This window comes from Colletes gigas, unplaced genomic scaffold (genome assembly GCF_013123115.1).
Source record: "Colletes gigas isolate AHSC1104 unplaced genomic scaffold, ASM1312311v1 Colletes_gigas_Sc00006, whole genome shotgun sequence".
NCBI classification, from domain to species: Eukaryota; Metazoa; Arthropoda; class Insecta; order Hymenoptera; family Colletidae; genus Colletes; species Colletes gigas.
The window spans coordinates 661666-689654 of record NW_025106635.1 but is presented as its reverse complement, the minus strand read 5'-3'; the positions used below and the strand labels follow the sequence as shown (position 1 = coordinate 689654).

At 38.4% G+C, this 27989-nt stretch overlaps 6 protein-coding genes across 9 annotated transcripts; 3 read left to right on the top strand and 3 right to left on the bottom strand.

The window, feature by feature from the left end:
- Positions 1-536: 536 nt before the first annotated feature.
- Positions 537-9101, top strand: LOC122395609 (transient receptor potential protein). The gene is made up of 18 exons (XM_043393310.1): positions 537-666; positions 1454-1679; positions 2250-2394; positions 2575-2670; positions 2828-2970; positions 3314-3515; positions 3630-3800; positions 4110-4344; positions 4597-4749; positions 5004-5149; positions 5371-5477; positions 5635-5768; positions 5980-6109; positions 6198-6393; positions 6515-6679; positions 6770-6992; positions 7738-8157; positions 8255-9101. Exons 2-18 carry the CDS (start codon positions 1525-1527, stop codon positions 8830-8832), a joined length of 3399 nt encoding a protein of 1132 aa, XP_043249245.1. The 5' UTR covers positions 537-666; positions 1454-1524; the 3' UTR covers positions 8833-9101.
- Positions 9102-9238: 137 nt separating this feature from the next.
- On the bottom strand, positions 9239-10510 carry LOC122395699 (cytochrome b5-like). 2 transcript variants are annotated; one of them, XM_043393494.1, is made up of 4 exons: positions 10225-10510; positions 9939-10067; positions 9813-9867; positions 9239-9724 (listed from the first exon to the last, which is right to left on the bottom strand). In XM_043393494.1, exons 1-4 carry the CDS (start codon positions 10342-10344, stop codon positions 9657-9659), a joined length of 372 nt encoding a protein of 123 aa, XP_043249429.1. In that variant the 5' UTR covers positions 10345-10510; the 3' UTR covers positions 9239-9656. The 2 variants fall into 2 exon arrangements, with proteins under 2 accessions (XP_043249429.1, XP_043249430.1); XM_043393495.1 differs by having other exon boundaries at positions 9809-9867; positions 10225-10505.
- A 73-nt stretch (positions 10511-10583) lies between these two features.
- Positions 10584-16666, top strand: LOC122395626 (fidgetin-like protein 1). Of its 2 annotated transcripts, XM_043393359.1 has the most exons (5): positions 10584-10699; positions 10947-11027; positions 11646-11701; positions 11774-11930; positions 12003-13943. In XM_043393359.1, exons 4-5 carry the CDS (start codon positions 11785-11787, stop codon positions 13804-13806), a joined length of 1950 nt encoding a protein of 649 aa, XP_043249294.1. In that variant the 5' UTR covers positions 10584-10699; positions 10947-11027; positions 11646-11701; positions 11774-11784; the 3' UTR covers positions 13807-13943. The 2 variants fall into 2 exon arrangements, with proteins under 2 accessions (XP_043249294.1, XP_043249295.1); XM_043393360.1 differs by lacking the exons at positions 10584-10699; positions 10947-11027 and adding an exon at positions 16598-16666 and having other exon boundaries at positions 11368-11701; positions 12003-13806.
- On the bottom strand, positions 14024-16410 carry LOC122395873. Its single transcript, XM_043393784.1, has 9 exons — positions 16379-16410; positions 15868-16019; positions 15425-15677; positions 15228-15356; positions 14909-15011; positions 14709-14832; positions 14486-14636; positions 14283-14411; positions 14024-14199 (listed from the first exon to the last, which is right to left on the bottom strand). Exons 2-9 carry the CDS (start codon positions 15982-15984, stop codon positions 14024-14026), a joined length of 1182 nt encoding a protein of 393 aa, XP_043249719.1. The 5' UTR covers positions 15985-16019; positions 16379-16410.
- A 43-nt stretch (positions 16667-16709) lies between the features above and the next one.
- Positions 16710-19765, top strand: LOC122395638 (protein arginine N-methyltransferase 3). 2 transcript variants are annotated; one of them, XR_006258986.1, is made up of 9 exons: positions 16710-16821; positions 17057-17410; positions 17470-17639; positions 17708-17866; positions 17930-18117; positions 18192-18418; positions 18534-18893; positions 18977-19196; positions 19629-19765. XR_006258986.1 is itself a non-coding variant. In XM_043393387.1 (8 exons), the coding sequence occupies exons 1-8, from the start codon at positions 16809-16811 to the stop codon at positions 19084-19086; spliced, it is 1581 nt and encodes a 526-aa protein (XP_043249322.1). In that variant the 5' UTR covers positions 16710-16808; the 3' UTR covers positions 19087-19290. The 2 variants fall into 2 exon arrangements, 1 of the variants encoding a protein (XP_043249322.1); XM_043393387.1 differs by lacking the exon at positions 19629-19765 and having other exon boundaries at positions 18977-19290.
- Positions 19488-24705, bottom strand: LOC122395673 (ETS-related transcription factor Elf-5-like). Its single transcript, XM_043393455.1, has 7 exons — positions 24250-24705; positions 22802-22910; positions 22248-22505; positions 21511-21555; positions 21366-21437; positions 21102-21297; positions 19488-21039 (listed from the first exon to the last, which is right to left on the bottom strand). The coding sequence occupies exons 1-7, from the start codon at positions 24289-24291 to the stop codon at positions 20928-20930; spliced, it is 834 nt and encodes a 277-aa protein (XP_043249390.1). The 5' UTR covers positions 24292-24705; the 3' UTR covers positions 19488-20927.
- Positions 24706-27989: the final 3284 nt, after the last annotated feature.

Sequence of the window (27989 nt, the reverse complement as noted above, 5' to 3'; positions counted from 1 at the left end):
GTGAACCATACCAAATTAATAAACTTTCAAGTATCAAGATGATCTCCATCCGTTGAACAACCGCATCTGCAACTCATCCTTCAGGATCGGATGAGCGAACAACCAGAAATATTTATGAAGAAACCGAATAACTACTGTAATTTGTTGCCATCCATAATACACAGTATTACCTCTAAAAATTGAACATTTATTTACTGTAAAATGTTATTTCTTTTTTTTCCAGAACTTATCATTTTGACAGTATTAGATACTTTTGTCTGGACAAGTACTGTTTTAACTTCTGTTGTAATCACTTTCGGGACAACTGTGGGAACGAAGCTTTATGCGAGAGATTGGACGGTTCTGGTGCACGTGGATGAGCAATGTGATGCCCCAGGATGGCAGCCAGGCAGACGATCGGTCACGAGCGGCTCCGTTCGTTTCGATTCGACCCACGTGTTTGTGCTTAATCCCATGCCCCAGCTGACCGACGTCCTAAGGTTTCACCGAACTATGTAGAGCTGGTGAACGCACCGTTTCTCCCTTTATTCTCGCCCGAACGTTACGCCAAGTTTCACCGCCGGCCACGAACGCTTCGTCCAGGGTATCCAGCTCCCCCGATCGTCCCGTCGCGTACCAGTGCTGGGACGGTGCCATGGGTTCCCGTTAAACGACACCTGTAACGAGGTATTTCCAACGGAAACTAGGTCTCGAGGGTCCCCACGCGTTTAACATTTACGATTACCTTTTCAAATCGAGCAACGTTATCGGTACATTAGTGCGGTAATATTTTATTTACACTGTTATCCGCTTAAACGCACAACGTTCGGAACCGGACGCGGACATTTTGGCGGAAAGCTTTGTTCCAGGAATTTATCAGCTATAGTTAATACCGTCGTGTATATATATATACTATAATTAAACCGTTTATTAATGCAAATGAATTTAAAAATTCTTCTTGCTGAGCACGTTCGACGCGTTAAACAGTGGTAAATAATAAGATAGCGTCTTGCTTACAATTTCTGCTACAATTATTTTATATTATACCAGAAGTTGGTTGTTCAGTGAAGCAAAGGCGGAAAAATTTTATTGTATCGTCCGCCCTGTTCGTTGGAGTTACTTCTACTTGTTTCCCAAACTTTTTTTGTATCGCCATTTCCAACGAACTGTATCATTATCTCTTAATGGCGCGGTAAAACTTTGTTCTATCAGAGCAAGGGTGTTTTAGTCTTTATTAGAAATAAGTTTGAGAAAAAATATGCGGTATCTTTTTAACCCGCGTTAAGTGGAAAACTCTTTGAACGAATTAAGATCGCGCGAGTCGAGGACCTGGCGTACAACAATTGCCAATCATAGGCCATAGTTTAAACGCGGGGAAAAAGGATGTGGTTGTACCGACCTAATAATAGCGTAAGATTAACGGCCGTCCCACGCGTGTACTGCTTAGGATTTAGTGTCTGTTCGACGTACGTAGGTGTTCCTAGGATCGATGAACCAAGTCCGCGGTAATTGCTGGGCCCGTCGATAAACACAGCCGTAGGGGAAATGAATCCGTCCGAGTCGCAGCAGAATCTTCTGGCGAACGAAGCCAGAGCGCCGTCGGAGCAATCCTTAAACCCACCCCAGGACTATGCTCTTGGCCCAGTTGAGAAGCACTTCCTGCTAAGCGCGGAACGAGGTGATTGTGCCACTGTCAAAAGGTAATCCTTCGAGCTGCCGCGAAGATAAATCGTCAGTAAGATCGCGAAAAAGAGAAGACGCTGAGGATCTGATCCCGAGCCACGAACAATCAATCCCTCGACGATCGAGTTGTCCACAAATTTCCCCACCATATCGACTACACTTTTATCATTAATCACGATCGTTGATAGAATAATCAAGTGATCTTGTACAACGTGTAACCATTTCTACATACATCTTTCGATCGTTGAGTTCGATGCAGAATATCGTAACAGATTAACGAATGAAATCATTTTTATGTAGCGTGATAGCTAGACTGCGGATGTTTATGCATTTATGGGAACATTTTAATTTTCAACAAACTACAGAATTCAGTTAATATGCAAGAATATAAGAAATACTTAAAGTAAGGTATTATTATATCTAGGGGTTGAGAATTTTATTAATAAAAATATGAATTTGCATGATCCGCAGTCTAGTGATAACTCTTGACTGTTTTAAAACAAAATAATGAGTTTCGAGTACTCAAGTACTTGGACTTGACCGATGTATACTAAGCTCGAGTGTTGCTAAACGTTATCGTGTGGCAGGTTGTTGGAGGAAAATAAGGATCATCCGGAGATCTTGAACATCAACTGCGTGGATCCGCTGGATCGATCAGCCCTGATCGCCGCCATCGAGAACGAGAACGTCGAGCTCATTAATCTGCTCCTCGAGCTCGGGATCCAAGTGAAGGTAATCGACAGAAGTTTACGCGTAATAACGAGAAACGAAATCGTCCCAGTTACAAGATACACCCTGTATTGGAAGCGGAGGGGGGGGGGCGACGTGGATTCTCGATAAAGCATCCACCGCCAAGGCTGCGTCTTTAAAAGCACAGCACATTCCGGACATAATTCCTCGTTCTTTCTTCAGGATGCACTCTTACACGCCATAAAGGAAGAATACGTGGAAGCTGTGGAGATCCTTCTAGAATGGGAAGAAAGGACACACACGCCTGGGCAGCCTTACGTGAGTTTAACAAGTTCACCGTAGCGATGGATCATCTTTTCGATCGGTCGAGCAAAGGTCAACGAGATGAAAACTCGAAAATTAAAAAGTCCCTCTCGTTTACAAATAAATAAAAATAAAAACAAAATGTTCCTCGATGGTTTGCAATTTCTTTCAGAGTTGGGAAGCTGTCGACAGATCGTCGTCCAACTTTACGCCTGACATAACACCGTTGATCCTGGCCGCGCACAAGAACAACTACGAAATCTTGAAAATACTTCTTGATCGTGGCGCGACGCTCCCCACCCCTCACGACGCCAGGTACAGATTGGAAAAAGAAACGTTTGTTATAGTCGTCTAAAGCTGCGTTAACCCGAAAACCTTAAATCGAAGACGACCAATTATTTGGCTTATTCAAAGTTATTTGGCTTCGTGTCAATACTCGTTCGTCGCTTACAACGGGGTTATTCGATTAAGAGTGCTAATTATGTTATTGCAAAACTGGCACGTGCTATCAAAACGTGCGAGCGTGCAACGTGGCCACGTTTATAGCGTAAAATCTTTCCAATTTCCCATTGTTCGCTGTTGTAATAATAATTGTTAAACTTTCATAGATAATAGTTGTTATTTCGGATATTTTATGTTATTTATGGGTGTGTGGTAGATGTGGCTGCGACGAGTGCGTGACATCCAGCGAGCAGGACTCTCTGAGACACTCGCAGGCTCGAATAAACGCTTATCGTGCTCTCACGTCGCCATCTTTGATCGCTCTATCCTCGAGGGACCCCCTTTTAACGGCCTTCGAACTGTCCTGGGAGTTACGACGATTGAGTAAAATGGAGCAAGAGTTTCGTTTCGAGTACAATGTAATCTACCTTTACTAAAGACTTTTACCTATCGACACGTTGTTCTTGTAAATAATAGTTAATTTTCGAGGCTGATAAATAATTTGTCGAACGTCGAACGTTGTTTGGTCGCAGGAGATGCGGGAGCAGACGCAAAACTTTGCCACATCGTTGCTGGACCACGCACGCACGTCCCTGGAGCTGGAAATAATGCTGAATTACAATCCACACGGCGAAAACTGGGAACCCGGTGAACGACAAACGCTGGATCGGCTCAAGCTTGCCATCAAGTACAAACAGAAACAGGTACAAGCGGCGGGAAAAGAAAAAATAACTCATTTGAAATCATGCATCAACGTCGACTCGAACACCGGGAATATTATTTCCGATACCTTGGTCGCAATTATTATTTCAATTGAGAATTCCAATCACCGCGGTGCCAATAAATATTTACAATGAATTTCGAATTCCAATAAATGCAACGCTCTCGCGGGAAATAAATTCTTAAATACTATTTTATCCGACGCTTTGTTTACGGGCATTGTTTGCACGTATCTTTTTATCTCGTTCGAGAGGAATGTAAACGAACTCATGAATGAATACTTGAATTTGAAGTTCGTGGCCCACCCTAACGTGCAACAATTACTGGCTGCGATCTGGTACGACGGTCTGCCGGGCTTCAGGAGGAAAAGCATGATCGGGCAGTTCATAGAAATCGGAAAACTGGGCGCCATGTTCCCGGTTTACAGCTCGATTTACATGCTGTCGCCCACGTCGCCGATGGGTCTGTTCATGAAGAAACCGTTCGTCAAGTTCATCTGCCACTCTTCGTCGTACGCGTTCTTTCTGAGTGAGGAGCGATTGATTTTTCTTCAGAAAATTAAACGCCGTGTCGCGACGCCATAGGCCAACGGGCAGCCATTTATTTCCTTCGCTTTTAGTGGTTTTTAAAAAGGAATTGTTCCTTCACGCAAAGTTTTCTCCATCGATTTCTCGCGTGGCTGGCTGGCTGTTCTTATGCGCGAAGCGAGACAAAGAATTAGTCGCTGGTAATTTCGTTATGAGGGGCAATGAGATTCGAACAGATTGAAATTTGCCTTAGTGCTGCTCGGGATGGCGTCTCAACGTATCGAGTACCTGGTAATCGAGTTATTCGGGAACGCCTGGTTGCACGAGATACTGGCTGAATGGAAGAGACGAGAACGCGGCTGTATTCCTGGTTTCGTCGAATCTGGCGTCGTCATCTACGTAATCAGTAAACAGATCCCAATTAAATCTTTCTTTACCCCCAAAAAAAAAAAAAATAATTGCATTTTTTCTTTGATTTTTTTTCTCTCTGACTTAAAATATAAAAATCAATATAAATCATTTGTTTTAAGTTAACGCGTATGTTGTTTTCAATTTGTATTTTCACGGAAATTTTTTTCTCACGGCCAAAGGGCGCGATAAATGAATCTTGTGCAAGTGTAATCAAGATCCACCGTAATGTAACACGTTTCAATTTTCCAGGTTTGGTCACGGGCGAAATGAGATCGTTATGGTCGGACGGGTTGTTGGAGTACGTATCGGATCTATGGAACGTGGTGGACTTTATTCAAAACGTGTTTTACGTAATCTGGGTAGTGTTAAGGCTCACGGCTTGGATTATAGTTCAAGTACGCTTTCTAATTCCTAATTTTATAAATACAATATTTGCCAAGGTGAATCAAGATCGCTTCATCCGTTACGGAGTAACGTAGATCCTATTTTGCCTCGTAATAAAAACTAAGAAAATGTGAAAAGCTCTTGTTACACATATAAAAACGTGATTTAACAGAAACGAATCGACACAGATTCATAGTTATCAATCTACTAATGGAAACTGTACTCTCAACAGAGGGAATATTGGGGCGGTGTAGATCCTTGGTACCCCAGAGATCAATGGCATGCTTTCGATCCTATGCTTCTTTCCGAGGGAGCTTTCGCCGCCGGTATGATTTTTAGGTAATACATTCTTCTTCATCCTCCAATTTAGTCAAGTCAACTCGGGAACGAGACGCTTTTATTTCACGCTTTCTACTTCATTTTGTCACACCTTTGAAAAAGGAACAGATAGAATCGATAGATCGTAATTTTCAAGATCGATGATCTGTGTTTTCAGTTTTTTGAAGCTCGTCCACATATTCAGCGTGAACCCCCACCTTGGACCACTCCAAATTTCCCTTGGGAGAATGATAATAGACATTATCAAGTTCTTCTTCATCTACACGCTAGTGTTGTTCGCCTTCGGTTGCGGTGAGTATCCAGCCACGTTCATTTATTCATCGTTCATGTTCCCTCAAGTATGCCGCACCGTTCGAACCCAGGAGACGCTACCTTTCGTCACATTCGTGGGTGTAGCTAGCTCTGGTCCCATCGAAATCACCAACGCGTATCAAAATTGTTATCGATGAGACCCAGTTATCTTCTAAAAATATTTATTATTTATTATTTCCATAAAACTCAGGAATGAACCAATTGATGTGGTATTACGCGGATCTGGAGAAGATGAAATGCTACAGCATAAAAGGCTTCCCGGATCTGCCGGACTTTGACAATCAGGAGAAGGCCTGCTCCATTTGGAGACGTTTCGCAAAGTACGTATTAAACTTGTCGTTGAAAATAGTTTAAAGTTATAATGCGACGTGTTTCAGAAATGGTGAACAATTCTGTAAACGCTTTCAGCTTGTTCGAAACGTCGCAATCGCTCTTTTGGGCCAGTTTTGGCATGGTAGACCTAATGTCCTTCGATCTGACAGGGATAAAGAGCTTCACGAGATTTTGGGCACTGCTCATGTTCGGTTCCTACTCCGTGATAAACGTGATCGTCCTGCTGAACATGTTGATCGCTATGATGTCCAATTCCTATCAGATCATCTCGGTACGAGGACCATTTACACGACACTCAGAGTAGACAAAGCGTTCTTTCCAATTACAGAGTAGTGTCTGTAGTTGCAACTACATTTTTATCTGCATTTTATCCATGTGACTTTCACTTTCAGGAAAGAGCCGACACGGAATGGAAGTTTGCGAGAAGCCACCTGTGGATGAGCTACTTCGAAGATGGTGACACGGTGCCTCCTCCATTCAATATGGTTCCGACTGGCAAAACGTTCAACAAAATTCTAACGTGCGGAAAAACCGGCCGTCAAACGAGATCTTTGATCGTACGTGCCCCATTTTATCGATCCAAATAGATATGGTATAGGTTCAGTTATTTGTAAAATTAGTTGATATATTTTAAAACCGATCTGTAGAAAAAGTCGCGGGAAAAAGCACTGGCGAGGCACGACACGGTGATGCGATTGCTGATACGACGCTACGTGACCGCCGAACAAAGAAAACGCGACGACTTTGGCATCACCGAGGACGACGTAATCGAAATCAGACAGGACATTTCCTCCCTGCGTTACGAGCTGATTGATATCCTACGGCAGAACGGAATGAGGACGCCGCAGTTTGACAAACAGGAAGCAGCTTGTGAGCTTTACGTTATCTTCGAGTTTTTATAGTCTTCTTCGTACACAGAACGATCAACATTTACGAAAGTCTTAATATTACAGACCTCCGTCGACTCGGCTTCGTGTCTAATCGCCCGGTCATTTAATAAAACAATTTTAATCCCGTAAGCTCCTTTCTCCCGCACGACCCACTCAACCTGCTGTATTAATTTAATATTATACTCCGTAGACATTTCATAGCGTAGTAATTTCTTTCTCGATAGTCCCACTTAGGCTTACCTCGCTGTATACCACGACTGTTCCATGAATAGTTTATCTCGGAGAAAGGTGCACCATGTAGTTTTACCTTGATGTGTGTACCGTTACAAGGATATCTTTAACCGCCCTAAGACACACAAGCAACGCAAAAGGGCGATAAAATACTGCCCGGACAATAAAAACGCAATGATACGAAAATAAAAGCCTTTTACCATTTGCGTAATTGTCGTAAATTTTTTGTTTTATTTACTGTAGATTCTTTAAAAATAAAAATCATTATTAATGTCTCCTCATGACAATTCGGAGTTCCGCTATTTTTAAATAAATTTTCAAACATTATCTTCGTTTTTTGTTCGGGCAGTATCTGGCAAGAAAGGTCGAACCTTACCATAGATACCATAGGTACCCTTACTATAGATTCTTTAAAACTAAAAATCATGATTAATATCTCCTCATGACAATTTGGAATTCCGCTATTCTTATTTTGTTTGTTTTTTGTTCGTCAGTATCTGGGAAGAAAGGTCGAGTGATGGAACGTCGTCTTCAGAAGGACTTCCAGATCGGTATAGTGGAGGGGATCGTGAACGCCGTGATCCAGAGCGAGAAGGAGCCAAAGGACGTGTTCAGTCAAATCGCGAAAGCGATCGGCCGGAAGAGCAGCGGAAGCAAGAAGAAGGACTGGAACGCTGTCGTGCGGAAGAACACCATCGTGAGGGATCCGATTGGTAGCACCAGCGAGGCGACGATGAAACGACGCAGCATTCGTAGACTGCCGCATCAGACGAACTCTGACCTGGCCTCGTTGGACCCTAATCGTCTGGTCGACTACAATCCAAATCTGACCGAGGTCTCGCCAACCACCAGAATCGCGTACGCAAAGTTCATGATGAGTCGAATTAAACCAGGCCCGGAAGAAGGCGAAGAAGGTGATTGCTAGATGTTAAAATATCACCGACTCGTTGAGAATTATTTCGTAAAAAGATAATACACATAAATATTGTAATATTTTTGTTGTTTTTCCAGAAGCGAAGGAGGAAGGGACAGAACGGACCCAGAGGGTCAGCATTCAAGAACCAGATCGTCCTGTTTCGGTGTTGAAGAAGAGCTTGCTGAAGTCGATCAGCACCGGGAGCTTGGACAAGGGCGACAAGTCGGTGTCCATCGAAGTGAGGGCGCCCTCCCCGATCCCGGAGGACCCGAGAGAGGACGAGGCCGCGAAATCGCCCAAAGGGAAAGCTGCTGCCGCGAAACAAACCAGCCAGACATCGAAGAAGGAGGAAGATGCGAAGAAACCGACCGAAGAGAAGAAAGGCGACAACGACGAGGCGAAGAAGAAGGAAGAGGAGGAGAAGAAGAAGAAAGAGGCGGAAGAGAAGAAAAAGGAAGAGGAAAAGAAGAAGAAAGATGAGGAAGAGAAGAAGAAGAAGGAAGAGGAGAAAAAGAAACAGGAGGGTGGGGATAAGAAGGCTGGGGACGAGAAGAAAGAGTCTGGCGGTGAAGCGGCAAAATCTGCCCCACCGGAAGACAACGTACCGGTCGCCACTACGAAGCTACGTGGAAAATCAAAGGCCACTGGCCAAATAATGGGCGGATGGATCTGAATCTTTTAACCTTCATTATTGGGTACCAAATCTTATAGAAGTCGATCACGTATTACCGTATCTCTTCATTTTATCGGTCGAACGAACGCTAGACGATTTGATCTTACGATTTCGAGATCGATATTGATTTACAGAGCATGTCGCGTTGTTCACGTATGTTTGTTACTCTCGTATCTATTTTTACGATAATACGCAACTTGTCCCGATCGATGATAACCAATGATCCAGATCGGATTATCCGATAGCCTTGAAAAGATTCGACACAACTATTCGGGATCTTTGATGCAGTGGCTCTCAAACACTTAATGAAGTTTTAATCAATATTTTTTTCTTCGATGAGCTCGCGTAACCCTAGTTTGAGGAACGCTGCTTCAAAGGATTAATAAATAATAGGATGTATCGATTTCATATTTATTCTTTTTATTTTTACTTTACAATGTTTGTTTGTTTTTTTTTCAGATATTAATGGAAGTATATACAAGCCGAAATCTGATAAAAAATGAAAAAAGACGCGTGCGAACGTGTTTGGTTTCGTCGTCCATTTTGTCGACACAAGGTGATACTTTTGAACACTCTTAGAGATAAATTACCATTCGCCCATCGATCCATCGATTGATTCATCTTTTTATTCGTGTACAATTAACGCGCTGCCAACGTTTCACGACTCTATCCGATTCTCGAGCGTCCATTATTCAATAGGGATTTAGAAATCGGTTTTTTTTAAAAACATCTTGTACGTATAGAAATTCTTATTCTACGTAGAAGTTTACAACTAGTTCGATATGTATGTTAGTGGTAAAAAAAAGGAAATAAATTACTATAACTTAACGAATCTGGGGGCGTTCAGTGATCTTCCCGCGTGCAGCTTCCACATAATACTGACAGGAACGTCCTTCAATACAAAAAATACAAAATTAAGCCCGTTATGTTTCAATATTTATCTTAATTCATAAATGTACAAAAACGGATATAGTACTTTCTTCTCGTTTTATTGAAACTCGTGTTTTTCTTCTTTTTGTTGGCCATTTTGTCTTCCTGAGGGGTAACAGAAACATTTTTAGTGAATAAAGTTAGAATACGTTTCTTGATATAGTTTGAATTCTTACGTCTACTAGTTCTCCGATGAGGAAGTCCTTTAGCATGCGTTTCGCGTCCGAAGAATGTCCAAAATCGTCGAATCCGATTGTCGCGTCTCGGCCCGCGTATTCATCGATCAGTTCTGCACCGCCAGGATGCTGAAATCGATGTTAAATATTCGTTAAAAGAAAGATTATACCATTTGCCTACACCCACTACTCTATTTCCTTACTGCATCTTAAATACAAAAACAAACTAACGTATTTTGAATGCAAACAACGTCAAAGTGTTCGATGTTTTCCATTTTTTGCGTACCTTGGCCTTATAATTGGTGACATCGTATATTAGATCGTGGATGATGGTCCAGGTACTGGCTTCGTCCGTACCATCATGTTGAGCTACTTCCTTCAAGGTATACCGTGAAAGTACAGTCATTTTCTCGAAGAATAATGTTTAACAATCGCGAATGTTGAATCGTATGGCGCACAGAATTTAAATACGTCCCGAGTAGTCGAACGATGCATCGGATGCACTCTAGCCGAAACGAGTTCGACCTCTCGATACTTGCGAGCTCGAAACCTCGCGCTCGACTGTCGGTTAAAAACAGTGTGCGACGAACGATACTAATCAAGCACGAGGAAATACCGAATGACAAAGTGGTGGCTGTGATCAGTGTCACATACGTAGATAAACGCAGATAACTTCTGTCACGTCGTCGATTATTATTCAATTATAAAATTTCATAAGGAAAATTTCGCAATGTCTGTTGCGTTATCTATTTACAAACAAAGTATGTATTTCTAGAAATCCCAATGAGACATCTCGTATTTAGAGTTTATAATGTTCGATAAATTGAAATTATATTTCGTAATATTTATCCAATAAGTTCTCTTGATCGTTCTGTTCCTTTTTCTTTATATTTTGGATAATTTCGATATGTCCAAAATAAACTAAATTTTGTACAAAGTATGTTTTCAATTCGATGTAACTGTTGGCGAGAACGACAAATCTTTATTAACGTTGATTTTTATGTTTAGGAGGAATAGATGTAGCAGTTAATCACGTGACTCGTCGAAAAAGAGGAAAAAATAGATAACCGACAACGTTTGTTTCGTAACGTATGTACGATTAAATTACTGTACTTCCCCGGTCAATTTCCCAGGGGAAACCCAATGCAAAAATTAAAATTACTGTCGTGGGCCGTCCAATGAGTCGGTCGAGCATACAATTTTATTGACACGTAAACCGTCATGCCTGTTTTCCATATCTAAAGATACATTCAACATGTGTTTAAATTTTGCATAAAAAGCATAAATATTCAATAGTTAAATGGTGTACTCGCCATTTTATAACATTCTTAAAGACTGATATTATTTGAAAATTAAAAGTATTAGTGTCCATTCATAAGGAATGTTTAAAAGAAAGGTTTCGAAATTTAAAAATGACCGCTATCCGCAACGTGCTTTTCCCCCACTCCCACTTTTAGATTCATTTGGCGATTATCTGTTGTTATCGTCAGGTGTTACCGGCGAGGTTATGTTGGTTTGTGTATAGAAATGTGTGAATTATTATAAACTATTGTCCGTGTTATTTGCATCGAAGCTTTAACACAAACTCTACCAGTTATTCCAACAGTGATTTTTTACTTATTACTTACTCTAACAGTCATTATTTATTAGAAACCACAACTTCATGACTTTGAAATAAACAGTGTGTATAATTTTAAATGAACCCAGAATCTGTTAGGCGAGAGTTAAACACAGTATTTGATCACATTCTTCATGGCATAAAGGTAAGAAAACTCTTTTTTGTTGTAAAAGTTTTATATAAAAAATATGTAATTAAATTTTTGTATTAAAAATAGATACGGCCACCATGGATGCTGCAGTTAACAAGGGAAAAGATAATTTCTTAGCGGCGTATCATCTGTTAAAATTTTCACAAGCCAACAAAGATGATGCAGAGGTTGCAGATATCGAGCGCAGATGTCTTGCCGTAAAGTATTTAACTGCCAAACGGTTGTAAGTTTTGTAATACATTTGCAGGATATTTGTTCTATTTGGATAAATATATAAATAAATTACACCTTATAGCGAATCAGAAGACATGGCAGCTTGCCTGCTTCGAAAAAGCTTAGAAGATTATCAGAGTTTAATGGAAAACAAGAATGGTATAAATAATTATTGGAAACAGATTAAGGCTGAAATACCAAAAGTCAATAACAATCCACTGACGTGGAAATCTGGTTTGCACGATGTAGATACGGCGCTTAATTTTGTGAAACCTTTACCGTGTCAAGACAACAATACAATGCCATGTAGCGAAAGAGCTTTTAACGATAGGCATATAGAGAATATTGTAACTGCGTGGAAAAATAAAGAGACGTGTCAGCGAAATAGGAAAATCAGTGTTAAAGCAAAATCGAATTTAAATCAAGGTTCGAGTACGGATGATAAAGGAAGACTCAGAGATAACGTTCAATACGAAGCGGAGCAATCCTTTTCATCGAGCAATTCGACAGACGAAACCAGTAATTCGCAAGTTAACCATATTAAAAAGCAGATGCCCAAATCTTACACTGTACATCAGAAACATCAAAACTTTACACAACAACGACTCGTTAAGTTTGAACCTAAAACGAAATTTAAACATGTAAAAGAAGACTCGTTCGATATGCCTAGGAATAATAATGAACTACCAAGCAAATATAAAAACAATGTAAAATTAAAATCACAAGTTCAGAACATCGAACAAGATTCCGAAGTGTCGAAAGCCAAGTCAAATTATTTCAAAACAGCTAGGGACGAATTGAGCGTGCAACAGATGAAAACTAACAAGCCAGCTCCGAAAAAATCTTTAGGCGGTAAAGTAACGATCAATTCCCAGTTTGTTTGCCCGTTCAAACGAGAAAAGGAAAAAGCGACGAATGCTCAAGACAACATGTACAATAACGAGACTGACACGATGGAACTGGAAGACGAAAGACTGAAAAACATAGATCCTAAAATGGTCGAGTTAATAAGGAACGAAATAATGGACTCCAAGACGACCATCTCTTGGGACGACATAGCTGGGTTACAATATGCAAAGAAGATCATCAAAGAAGTGGTCGTGTACCCTATGTTGAGACCTGACATTTTTACCGGTTTACGTAGACCGCCTAAAGGGATTTTATTATTCGGGCCACCGGGTACCGGGAAGACGCTAATAGGGAAATGCATAGCTTCGCAGAGCAAATCGACGTTCTTCTCAATTTCCGCGAGTTCTTTAACTTCGAAATGGATAGGAGAAGGAGAGAAAATGGTCAGAGCGTTGTTCGCTGTTGCCAGAGTTTATCAACCATCGGTAATTTTCGTAGACGAAATAGATTCTTTGCTCACTCAGAGATCTGAAACCGAACACGAGAGTTCCAGAAGATTGAAAACGGAGTTCTTGGTGCAATTGGATGGAGCCGCAACTGCGGATGAAGATCGTATTTTAATCGTAGGAGCGACAAACAGGCCGCATGAACTGGACGAAGCAGCACGCAGACGACTCGTTAAACGGCTCTATGTTCCTTTACCAGAATTACAAGCCCGTAAACAAATCATAAACAATTTACTGCAAACAATACCACACAATCTTGTGGAAGAAGATGTTGACCATGTAGCCCAACAATCGAAAGGATATTCAGGGGCAGATATGTGTAATTTGTGCAAAGAAGCTAGCATGGGACCGATCAGATGTATTTCGTTTAGTCAATTGGAAAATATTAGGAAAGAAGATGTTAGACAGGTAACAGTCGATGACTTTAAGGAAGCACTGATACATGTACGTTCTAGCGTGTCTGAATCGAGTTTAACAGCTTACGTTGAGTGGGATGCTATATATGGAACCGGAATAGCACAGAACTGTTAGGTATGATACAAAATTCTAAAGAAATCGCAGGAAAATAAGAAAATGACACGATATATTTTCATAGTGGGCATTTATTTTCGTAATAAATATATTAAATTAAAATAACATTGGTACAAAATTATTGTCCTAGGAAGAAAATTTTCTTCAAACGATACACTTTCAAATTAACAAACGATAAAACGATACATAATTATTTATATTGCATAAGAGGCGTGTATCATGTAAATTTGACGATGTAGATTTTCTTCTCGTAAGAAACTACTAGAAATTCTTCAACATGGACGATTATGTTCAATGATATAACGGCTGTGAAATCGAGAGTTAATTTTTTCGACCTTATAGTATTGAAATTTATCGTTTCAAAATTATTTATATGATATATATGAACATTTCCTGAAAATAATAAATAATACTTGGCTCGACTTGCAATAATCTTAAATTATAGATATAACGGTTATTAAAAATTGGTCAATTACCTGAATCTAAACCTACGATAAGAACATGGGCATACACCAATACCGCAGTAGGAGTACCGTGTAAAATTGGAAACAAATTATGCACTATCCATTCTTTCTCTTGCACTAAAAAACCTAGGTTTCCATTTTCTATAATTGTTAAGCATTTTTTATAAACTTTATGTGCTAAAATATTTAATTAACAGGAAATAGTTTCTTTTTACCTGCGATACAGACTACTGTGTGCGGTTTAAATATGTAGTATCGACGAATTTCTATATTTGGTGGTAGAATGTGCGTCAAATTTACATCATTTTGGTTGCTTGTATTCAACCTTAAATTTACAAGAAGTCCCTCTTCCGTATAGAAAAGTACCTTAATTATAACATTTTTATTGAATTAAATTTAATTGAAATTTTAATTTTTGAATAATTGCTGAATTACTACCTTATTATTATCTGCACCAATAGCAACAATACTATTTGTCCTAAATTCGTATATTGTCCTCGGTATCGATCCTTCGGTGACTATGGTGTTATGCATGGCAATATAGCAATAACTGTAACTTGTACTATTAAATATTTAATATTTAGTAATGTCTAGAATAACTATTTTACATATATTATTTCATATTCTTTAAGCCGTACCAAATCAGTTCTCCTCGTGTTTTATCAATCAGGTTCTTTGATTTAACGTCCCAGAAACTTATGTGATCATTTATAGAACAAGATATACAGACAACATTTTTTTCTGAAAAGGTGCAAATTGTTCATTAAAAGTTGTTCGTGAAATTAATCGTTTATGAACTAGAGGTCGTTCAAAACCTAATTTTTTCTTTAAGTTTCTAAATACTATACAATTTTTCACAAGTACCGACAACTTACGTTTTTTAATATTTTGAATCATAAAAATAACAAAAAGTTTCAAGGTTTCGAGTGTTTCACCCCTATTAAAAACAATAAATACCATCTCTAATGAATTGCACGCTATGTACATATTCCATATGATCAGCTATATATATGGAGCCTTTATATAATTTGTTAATATCATAAAAATAAATGTATCCCTCGCTCGTTCCAATAGCTAACAAATGTCCTACAAAATATATTAATTTTAATGATTAAATATTATTTTAAGCATTACTTGAAAATACATACTGTTACCTGATGTATCTACACACGTGATGTTTTCTGTAGGACATGTTTTCAATAACGGTTCGAAATACTTGCTTTGCGTGGACCATTTCATTATATTTTTACATTTAATCCATAGTTTGTACATTGCCATCCATATAGTGGCATCGTACTTCTCATGGAATTCAGTGTAGAACTTTTTTGGGTTCAATGTCTCGCACAGCGTACTCCATAAATGTTGCGGTATTTCTCTTTTACATATTTTGTACCAATGATCATGTTCCTATAATTAATTAACAATAAACATCAAAATGATCATTACTTTTTTGAGCCAGTCTGGTATATGTATACAAGACTCATACATACATATATGTATATTTCATTATAAATGCAAGTACTCGAATACTTTCGTGTACGAGTGTACGTAAACAAAGAAAAAGTAAAAATGTAATTTCAGGTAATACGCGATGTACCTTCAAGATCTTATTAATGATCACATTCCAATTCTTAGAAACTGTTTTCAAATTTGTAAGCGTCACTGGATCGGCATACAAAAATATATGCTCCCATATTTCGAGAGGGAAATACATTTTTATGTGATGTTTCGCCTTTGGTCCTTGCAAACCTGTGTGCGATGGTGTATTTTCTTTGTTAAAAGTTTTGTTAAAACAGAATAGCATTGACCGATCAGCGGAAAAATAATCCCATGGTTGCTCGAAACAGTAAACATATCTCTCGATAACTGGAGTCCAGAATAAACATTGTTTATGACGCAATATTTGTAAACATTGTTTATTCGTATCTTACGCTAAGCAATAAAATGTATTATATTTTTAATAGAATATCGGCGAGGATATCAAATCTCGAGCAACTTTAAATATGTAGTTGTGGTGTGTGTACATAGCGTGATCATTATTCGTATATAGTAATCGTATGATTCCCCGAAAAGTGTTTACAACATATAGTGCATAAAAGGAACAAAACCTTTTTGGACGGTATTTAATAAATTCCGTCGAACTGTTTATGTTCTGTTGTTTATTTTTAATTGAATAGAACACTGGCAGTGTATCGTGCTTTCGTGTTTCGGAGAAAGTGTTCCAATTCCCTTGCAGTGCCAGCCAAAAAACGTGGATAAAAAAAAAAGCTTTGAAAGGTCAAGTACTCTCAGGTGCCGAGTGTAATCAATAAAATATTAAATTCTAGTTTAAGGAGGACCACCTACACAAACACGAAGGCTTTTTTATTGACTTGAGCTACAAGGCGATACGGAACATTAAGCAAGAAGCTTCGGTTGCTTCTACACGTGTACGAATGAATCGAACGAATACGGATCTCTAACCTTGAAAAAATTTAAACACTCTTAATCGAGTATCAATATTTGTTACGTATTATTCGACGTGATTATTGTTGCAAAATGACAGAGAAAGGTATGAATTAAAGTTTTCTTCTTGCTTTCTTAAAGTCATTGTACAATTAACGTTAACATTGATATTTTTTAATTAGACGTCAATAGTCTGTGATACCTTGTTAGGAAATTCTATTTAGAGTTAATTTAAACAATTGTGTGAAGGACAAAATAAGTACAGTCCATTAATTTTTTATTTTAACAAAATTCAGTTAATAGTAGGTACACTATTATTTATAATTCCATTTGTTTGCTAGCTGTTTCATTGAAAACTGATTACGAATGTGAAATGGATGGAAGGAGCGACGACGACAGTGGAGATGATTGGGATGAAATCACGGAAGATTTTGAATCGATACCGTGCCTTTTTTGTAACGAGGTTACAAACAACTTTTCCACGGCACTGGAGCACCTTATTGCATCGCATAGATTCGATTTGAAGAATTTTGTAACAAGACATTCTTTAGACACTTATTCCTATATTAAATTGATCAACTTTATTCGGCATAAAAATGTTTTGCCCGACCAATTAAATGCATTAAATATTAAAACATGGGAGAACGACGAATATTTAAGGCCTATCATAGAAGATGACCCTTGGCTGATGTTTGGTAAGTTTGAATAGTCGTTCTCGAATTAATAAATTGATTCGATGTTTGTTTGCTTATAGATATCGAAGATTTAGAAGAGAAAACAACAAAATCTATAGCGTATACCGTAAATTTAGAGAACGGATGTGTCACATTATCCGAGGCACATTTTGTGGAATTGCAAAAAACAATTCAAACTCTGAGAGCACAATTGGAGCAACGTGAACTAGCATGTTTTATGGCAAAACAGGTACTTGTACAGAGATCTTACCATCTGTAGAACAAGCGACAAATATGTCTAATAATGTTAAACTTTAGCAAATAGATGAAATGTCAGAGAAAATACGGAAGCTGATACTAGACGACGATGCTGATGGGAACAACAGTATTAGTTCCTCCAGTAATCCTAAATACAACGTTGACAAAGGCTATTTTAATACATACAGTCATTTTGCTATACATCATGAGATGTTGACGGTAAGTAAACGGTGTTTACTTTAAGTCAAAATTTATAGCTGTACGAGTACCATCTTTTTCTAGGACAAAGTACGAACAGAAAGTTACCGCGACGCATTGCTAACGAATGCAAATAGATTTAGTAACTCCGTGGTGCTAGATGTTGGTTGCGGAACTGGTATCCTGTCTATGTTTGCAGCAAAAACTGGCTGTCGCAAAGTTATCAGCGTCGATCAATCGGATGTAATCTATCATGCTATTGATATAGTGAGGTACGTAGAACGTTTATGCATAACCAAGTGTTTGCGAATTTAACTCAAGCGTTCACATTTTTAACACGATATAGAGAAAACAATTTGAGTGATATTATCACTTTAAAAAAAGGTCGCCTCGAGGACATTAATCTCGATGAAGAGAAAGTTGATGCGATTGTGTCCGAATGGATGGGATATTTTCTCTTGTACGAAGGTATGCTCGACACAGTCATATATGCTAGGGATCATTACTTGGCACCCGATGGAATACTTCTTCCCAACAGATGTACACTCAATATCGTTGGTAGCGGAGATACCAGTACGTACTAATTGTGTAGAAATATAAATGTGTAGAGTTTGTTGTACAATCTTATGACTAGAAATAAGAAAAAAAATTGTTAACTTATTGTATAGGAAAATTCTTTATTTTACAGGAAGGTACGTCGAACTTATTGACTATTGGTCAAACGTGTATGGATTTAAAATGAGCTGTATGAAAGCAGAAGTTGTTCGCGAGCCGAACATTGAAATTTGTGTCGCCGACGAATTGATAACGAGCACGGTTGAAATTCAAGCGTTCGATTTGTACAAAGTAACGACTGATTGTGTGAATTTTGCATCGCCATTTGAATTAACGGTAAAGAAGACTGGATCGTTGACAGCAATTGTCGGCTTTTTTGATATCTTCTTCGACTTGGACAATCCAGTTCATTTCAGTACGGGACCCCACTCGACGCCAACACATTGGAAGCAAACAGTATTTTCGTTGAGCGAGCCTATTAGCATCACCGAAGGTAAATTAAACAGAATTATTTTTAATTGCAAATTCGAACGTGTGAAACGAAGGAAAAGAAAATTACAAGTGTGTGTTTTATAGGTGAGGTTTTAAATGGTAAGATAATTTGCCGAAGACATATCAGGGATATTCGAGGGCTTATTATTACAATCAATATTAAAAATACTAGCCAAGTTTATTATCTGGAATGAGGCTTCGATGCACGCTTCGATGTTCATACGATAGATGTAAGTGCCAAATACAAAAAACATAGGGTCCAGAACAGCTTGTCGGTCATAACGTTGTTGATGACTATCATAAGGTAGGTAGAGCGCGGTTTAAAAGATTTCTATAGCATAACAACAACGCGTATTCACACTTTTTTAAAAATATTTACCGCTTTACAATTTCGAAGCTTCTTAAAAGTAGAAATCACGTAATCTGATTTCCAGATAAAGAATATAAACGAACGATCTTTATAAGATTCATTTTCTTTTTTCGTTATTTTATGGTATTTCTCATAACCAAAGATACATACCGATTATTTCCGTAAGTTATTTTATACGACCATAAACGCACATTCTTCTCCATAATGCCGTCTCAAGTAACGTATATACGTCATGATAGTGGTTATTTACGATTCGTGCCTTTCGATAGTTATTAAATTTACATTTATAATTAAGCTAAAAGTGAAATTTTCCAGGTTAATTAGGCACTTTTTGAGGAAAGTGAGCGATAGTATTTTATTTTACAGTTCCGTCGAATTTTGTAAGAAGAGTTATTGCGATAGTAGTAACGGTTACCGGTTGCATGAATACTTGATCGATTCGGATAATGGCAGCAGTTGAACGTTTATGAGAAATTGTCGAGTAAAAAATGGGTTTGTATAGTCACATTAACTGGATAAGAATACGTTGAATATTTTCACACGTTGGTTCTGCAATTTGTAGCGTTTAATATGCATATTGCAAAGTTGAGTCAAGTACGAGTGCAGTCGGTATTTTCACTACGGTCTTATTATACAAACAACGATAATCGAGTTCGCTGAAACAAAACGCGATCCAGCAGCCTTAAATATCTTTTACAAATCGATTTAAAATAAAATTGTGCATGCCTTTAGCTTGTATATCTTGTCGACCACGATACAACGTTGTATCTTAAATTGCAGTATTTAAATACTTGCCGACAAGTACTCGAATCGCTTGAAATTTCTGTCAATATAAATATCTGCAAGCTTTTTTGCATGCGCTATTGTAGGAATAAGTATCCAGTTATCGACACTAACTGTTAATTAGGGTGCATTGATACGATACGAATTAAATCTGATATTCCATACTTCCATAGTTTGTAAACAAACGATACAGAGTTCAACTATATTCTTCTTCCAGGAGAAAAATAAACGAGATCGTACTGTGTCGTTTGTTACTCGTAAGATAATTTAATTTCCTCTTTTAAAGCTGACCGTTAGCCATGGGTCGATTTAAAAGACACTCGAATGCTTCCAAATTAAGGTACATAACACAACTCTGTGATATAAAAAAAGAATAAGTAATAGCAAATTTATTTGATTGTAAGTCACGAGAATTATTGTCTTTCTTGATTATATGTATACTTTTACATAAGTAAACGATCTATTATGCTTAAAATTAAATACACTATGAAAACCTTATATAAAAGTAAATCAATTCGCACTCGTATTTCGCTTTCCGCTTATTATCACAGACTTACTCATTCATGCGTACAATAATATGAAAAATCTCGACATTTTTGTTCATTCATACTGTCTTTATATTATTTACACCTAGTCAGTGTGCGTGTGCGTGTGTATCACCTGTAATACTAGATCTGTTCTCTTTAGTCTTTTAACATTCTTAATCGAGCCAACGTTTAACACTTTTCCTCCCCCCGGTATCAAAATATTTTCAATATTCTTTCTTCTCTGTACAAATCTTCTGAAAGTATCCTGCACGTGAAATTCATCGATCGCAAATATTATTTTCAGTGTCTGTACAATTTTTACAAGGGTTGAGACTTGAAAGGAATCCGTAAAATCCTAATATCGAAAATTCGGATTCTCAGTCTGCCAGCCCTTTGCATTAGGTCCAAACTGATAGACCAACCTTCGTCCAAGTACAGGTAGAAAGATTTTGCTTTTGTAATAGTATCTGGAAAAGAGAACAGACGTTTGGTAACACTTTGTACGTATTTTTCCAAATTTATTAATTACCTCATGGCTCGGCTAAGTTTCTCGTACGTCATCTTCGTGTTTCCTTTTCGCGAGCCCCATCGTTTCGCGACTTCGTCGCTTTTAACGAATCGAAATTTCGCTTGCGAATAGTCTTCCCAGCAAATTAAACTGGGACACGTTTCGGGGTTGCGTAATAAATCCCTAATAAACTCCCAAAGCTTTCCCTGGCTAGTGGCTAGAAGCAGAATTACATAATGTTGTTGAAATTTGTTCAAAGAAACATTTTCGCTCACGGATACTCACAATTTTTCTTCGGTTTTGATACCCTCAGCAGCTGTTTGGTTGGGACTTCGATACTGTTGTCTGATTCTGCGTCTACGAATAGAATGAAATTAAATATATATAGAAATTTATTGCACGCGTAATTGAAATTCAAACAACTCATTACCTGATGCGTTGTTGGAAGGAGGGTGAATGGTTTCGAACGATGGAACTGCAATCAATGTTATTTATTTACTTTTTGAACAAATTTCTCCTTCGAGAAAGTGTTAAAATAGTAAAAAAAATATTTGACCCGATATTTGAGCCGTTTATTTTGAAAGTGGCCTAAGTCCATTTATCTTCAAATCAAGATTCAAATCAAGATTCAAATCAAAATCAGTTTATTGATTCTCCATCAGAATTTTTTTTTAAATCATTAGTTACCATTTCTTCTTCGCTACCTGAACTAAACAGTCTTGTTCTGTTCTTCCCCATGAGTGAAATAATTTCTAAAATTTAATATTAAATTTTAAGTTTTGTATTAATTAAACGTACTGGTTATTCAACCAATGCAATTGTCCAAAAATCGAGATTAACTTGTAAATACTAATTAATTAAAATTACCTTCGGCACTGCTTACCGACATTATCAATAGTAAATATCTTGATTTAAGTATAGATGGAGTTGGGCCACTTTCAAACTACAACTCTGAAAACTTATTACTCAAGAATTATCGTATTTGCTCGGAAAATAAGCAACCTGAAATGCTTTACTGATAAATAACATGAAGTTGTACGTGTAACCATGGTAACCGGATAAAATTGAAAAATGGAGTTGGATCACTTTCAAAATAAACGGCTCGTTTATTCGACGAGTAATCTACTACACTCGTTATCGGTGAGTCGCATAGTAGTAGTTACATACGCAGATTCGAGTTGGGCTGAGAGTGGAGCAGGCCGTAAAGTCGATCTCCGTATATGGGATCGTGATTGATAAAATCGTTTCTCGTGAAGGTAACCAGCTCGTTTCCTGGCACCGCGAGACTGTGCTGAATCAAACTGTACGGTTGCCCGATGTAAGACGCGGCAGACATTAGCCAATTTATTGTCTCCTCTTGACACCAGTTTCTGATAGGTTTATCCGACCAACCGGTACCATCGATCACCTCGTTGTTATCGTCACCTGTCCAATGCACGATCACAAAACAAAATTAATCGTGGACGAATTTAAGCGATACCAAGAACTTGTAAGAGAACTGGAAAATCTACGAATTATAGCATCCCCCCTAGTCCCTTTCTTATTCCATGATCGAGTACCCGAGTTCGAATTTCAAGTATTCGGTCAAGTTAAAAGGTAAATATGTACTATCTCGTATGGCCAACGTATCGTTGTTGGTGTAACAGAAATATCAAGTACATCGGTCTAGAAATATGATCCAGATATATTAATACGCGTTAACAATCATTTTTCAGGCATACCGAAGCTACATTTCTTTCGGTTGAACTCGCATTTCCTCGGCACCTCGTCCATGTCCAATAAAGAGTGATCGTCATCGTGGTCATTGAGATTAGTGAACGACGGATACACCTGCAACCGAAACATATCGTATGACAAACGAACACGAAACGAAGTCGTTAATGACCTTGTACAAGTCTTCGAACGCTTGGTGTCCTCTCTTTTTAACGCGCCGGCACAGAAAAACGAGATCGTTGTAAGCTTGTTTTCGAACGTTTGAATGCGCATAATAGAGACGTATTTACATCGTGATTATAAGTGGAATATATGTACATATAGACGGAAACAGGTATTTGCAATTTCCGATAAATAACCACAGACCGTTCGTTCTTTCTTTCAAACGTTATTAACTTTTTTTTTTTTCAAGTACCATATGCCCGTAGGCTATTTAAACGATGTTCGAGCGGTGTATCAAACGATAGTGACATCATTAATCGAAGAATCGATATACGTATACAGGTTACTGAATAACAATTAAATCGTAACAAATTCAACTCTGTTTCTGTCTCATTTCGTCAATGGTTTTTCTTTCTTTTAGCACTTACCTATCGACGGTCGGATAAATTGCAATGTAATGAGAAGAATAAATTGTTGCAGTAACGTTTCAACGCTAGCATCCGAGGTACATTGTTAATACTGGAATTAACGTGCAATTTATTAACGTATGCTACGAGCCTAGAGGCAGACAATATTGCGATACAATGTCAACATAATAACGTATAATTAACACAGCAATTTGATATTCATCGTATTGAATTCGCACGTTGATATCGTTACGATATGTTAAAACATGTTCGAACATCGATAGAGTCGCTTTACAACGTAAACGCGTTTGTTTTTTCACGCAGCAGCGACGTTACTGAAATCTCATATTGTCCAAAGCTTTTAATATTTCTTTTTTCTTTTTTTTCTTTTATCCACACGCCAGTTTCGTTAACGTCCGTACGTTGTATTGTACCATACGATACGGCTGATTACCGCGTAAATATATTAATCAAAAATATTGTACACCAAATTCGATTACATTTTTAGAAATGGTCTCCATGCAATCTACAAATGCACTCGTTTTACGCCGCTGAAATTATCGCACCTCCGACTGTTGCCATTTTACGCAGACGTCTGCCTTTCGGCCATAATAGCGTCACGGTAAAATAAAACATGCCATTTTTTATTTACCGTTATTTCTCACAACTTATTACCGTATGCTTTTCCACGATGAAAGTGCGCAGGTGGAGCTCGTATTTAATTATTTTACACGATATGAGCAAACACCGTCATAAAAGAAGCGAAAAATTATGCGAACCGCGCTGCGTTTACAATGGAAATCTAACCGCACGGATAGCAACTGTTTAAATAGCGCGTGCGATCGAATAAGCAAGCAAACAAGTTTCCCGCTTGAATTGCGACTCACCTCCGACAGATCGGACCTGTCGAGACTGTCAAACGGATCCATTCCCTTCGATTTCACTTTGCCTTTGAACAATAAGTAACGTGGAATCAAACGGAGCGTTTCATTTAAACGTTGCTGTCACTAAACGCGCGTGTCACACGTATCGTCGAAAAACATGAACGCGCATCACTGTCGTGGACAACTTGGCACCAAGTGTTCTTGGGAAAATCACGACGTCGCGACGGAGTCGTACAGCGCGATACTAATCGTCAGTCGTCGGAATGTCTCTGACGAAGCACGGGGTTGGCGGTGACGCGAAAGACGTCAGCGGGAGAACCGCGGGGACGGACAACCGCGGAAGAGCAGGTTTCAACGGGGATTTCCCGCTCTTCGGGACTGGCCAATCGCTAACGACACAGACTGCGATTGTTGACGCAATAATTGCGACTACACTCCATTGGCGACGGTCTACACGATCCGCAACGCGAATTACAAAATCTAAAACAGCGGAAAATACATAAAACTCAATGTATCTAGGCTTCGAGGCATTTTGTTTCGATAGTTTTTATTTCGTCTATAATAATTAGCAATCAACTATCGTAGAAATACATAATTAACTACTATACAGTTTTTCAAGTATCCGTTATCAGGAATTTTTAAGTCAAGAGTTTAAGGGTTATCTAGCTTCGAACAGATGTAAATCGCTTTCGAGTTTCGATATTTTGAGCAAACTTTCGTCGAAAGCGACAGATTACGAAATAAGCAACGAAATAAATCGTTGAAAATGCCGACGACAATGGCGTTAAAACGTTTCGAGATTTGCCGGTACATTCTTTTTTCTTAAATTTTATTAATAGAACACATGAATCTCGATCGCCGGATAAAACGCTTTGACGTTCGACACGAATACCAAATTTTTTTGGAATATGAGTTCCGTTCGCGATACGATATCGTGCGATTCAAAAATAGAATTCGAAAATACGCGGAAACTACACCGTCCACTTATCGACCGATCGAATTCGATATACATATATATTATCGATCAAGAGACAGTTTTTTTACCAATATGGCTACCTAATTATTGCGCGCGAATCGACATTTTTATTTCCTTTCGGTTTTTCGTAAGCCACGAGTGCCCGGAGTACTTTTACTGACGACGCCAATGGACTCGTTTATTTATAGTGCGCCACAATGTCTCGACATCGGATTGTAAACATCGGTGGTACCATAATCTTACGTTTTACTTTATATTATATCGTTTCAGTTTCTTTTTATTCCGTTTCCACACCGAGAAGGACACGGTCTTTATCATAATCGCGATCCGTACGCTTCTAAAGATTACCAATAACCGATTCAAAGAACTGCAATCGTCGTTGACGCGTCAAGCTTCGATTTTATATCGGTTCACCGATTAGCTGGCCATTTCGAAACATAAAATGATCTCAAGAAACGAAAGAACAACGGTTACGCATCCGAGTTTCGTATTTCTTTTATTTTTTTCGTTGACGAGGAATTGAAAAATTCCAGAACTTTCGAACCTGTTTTGCCCGTCCGAGATACATCTTGTTTTTTGGCCAGACTCGTACGCGTTCGAGTGAATCATCGTGCTCTCATAAAAATTAAAATAAAGTCTTATTCGAAATAACAAACAGAATTTTCCCATCCGCGTTCGAGTAGGTACAATTTCCAAGGATGCATGGCGACTCGCGACGCTTCGAGCTGCATTTAAATTTCCGATCAGGTTTTCGTACGTATGCTTTCGGTAATTTCGTAAACTGCATATGTTCTTCTCGGTGTCGGTATATTTTATTTCCTGCATGCCGACGTTACCGGAAACCAAAAACGTAAGATAATACTTTCTGCCTATCTACGGCCACATCATTTTAGATATGGTTTCTAACTATCTCGGTTTGGGTTACTTCCCTCAAAAGTCATCAGCTATTATAAGAATTCAAAACATAACCTCGTCGCTTGCGTTTAAGAAAGTAATATCCTATTTTAAGGAACATCGATAACTCAAAATATAAACAAATAGACCACGATCTAACATCATCGACGCAAATGTGCACGAGACAATTCGTTATAATTATTGCAAATCTCCAGAGACGTTTATCTGTTTGACCTTGGCGCGAGAATCATTCGAAATTATAATGCACCACGTGAAGAATGTTCCGCAGAATTATAAACATAAAATTATAAATGCTGTCTAGCACGTGATCGTCTTTAATCGGTAGCGGAACATCGTCGCCACATTAATTTTCATTTTCTTATCCGAATACAATCAGAAAATTACTTGGCGACGAACAGTACATAATTGACTTACGAATAAACTATAACCTATGCAAATTTCGTGCTGCGCGCAAGCAGGTCATTCAGCGTCGATAGTCAATATTTTAACGCATTGATGCGCAAATTGCAATGCACGGCCTTGAAATTTCTCGAAACTGTATATTGCATTTGAATTCATATCCTTCCAAAGTATTGGAATCTATTTATTAATTCTTCTCATTACGGTCGCAGCACTCGATGCAATATGTCTATATTATAAACATAATATTTTCGTTATCATTACGTGTGACAAGAAACTAAAGTATTGTATGATTACGTGCAACGTATTTACATACATATACATAGATTGGTGCATTGAACGATAATTACGTGTACGTGCAAATGTAAATGCAAACATTACACACTGTCCATCTATTGGTCTACGTCGTACAAAGTGAAAATACGAAAGATCGTAAACACAAAAATGAAATCCCGTTCAGACAACGCGCACGTACCGTAAACAAAAGACATCAATGAAATCCCCGAGTATCTTGAGACGACATACACAGAAAGAATGAAAGGAGCAAAGAAGATTTAGAACGAAGCCAAGTGGTATCTTTTTCTTCTTTTTTTCCCGACATGTTACGGCAAAATGTTTATCCGTGCAGCGTAGTAACTCGAACGTCTGCGTAATTGAATGCGTTTCGAAACGGGAAAGGTCACATCGGACTGTCAAACAGGTTCACGATTTTTTTTTAAGTAAACTAGAATCGAAAGTTCTTAACCAAAACGACCGTCTAACGTACGATTCTTCTCGAGAAAAACCTGTGAAACTTTTAATACGTTTTCAAAATTACGGTTTATCTATGTTGATGAAACTTGGTAATCAGAAAAAATGATACCGAATGATCAAGACGTTGTCAGCGTTTACATGGTCCAAGGGAAACGAAGCGTTACGTTTCTTCTCGCGAGGGAATAATATCTTTGTCGACGATTCAGCATTTGTGATCGATAAAACGAGCAAAATCAGTTCACCGCGAAAGGTGCTTAGACACGTCCAAGGAAATCACATCTGCAAACACAGATGCACGATAGGTGCATGCGGACGAGATCACGTGGACGCGGGCACTATGAATCATTTACGTCTTTCGCAACACGCCGTCGAAAAGACCGTAGGCACTGTGTTTCCAAGAACACGACTATCCTCGGGATGTTCCACTCATTATCGTTCCCACCATATTCCGCGCGCGTACTTGCGATTTTCTGAAGTATGCCTAATTTCTGATCGAAATTAGCGTCTCGATCGATACCGATCGAAGCGTCTTGCTTCTCAATTCGAATTTTCATTTCTAAATACTTTGGTGCCGAGTTACGATATCGTAATAACGATCATCGTAATCATAACAAGTTTTGTTTCCCAGATTATCATCGAAACAAAGTATTCTTTTTATGTCGTTGAATCATATTGTACAGTCTTCGAGAATAATTCCCTC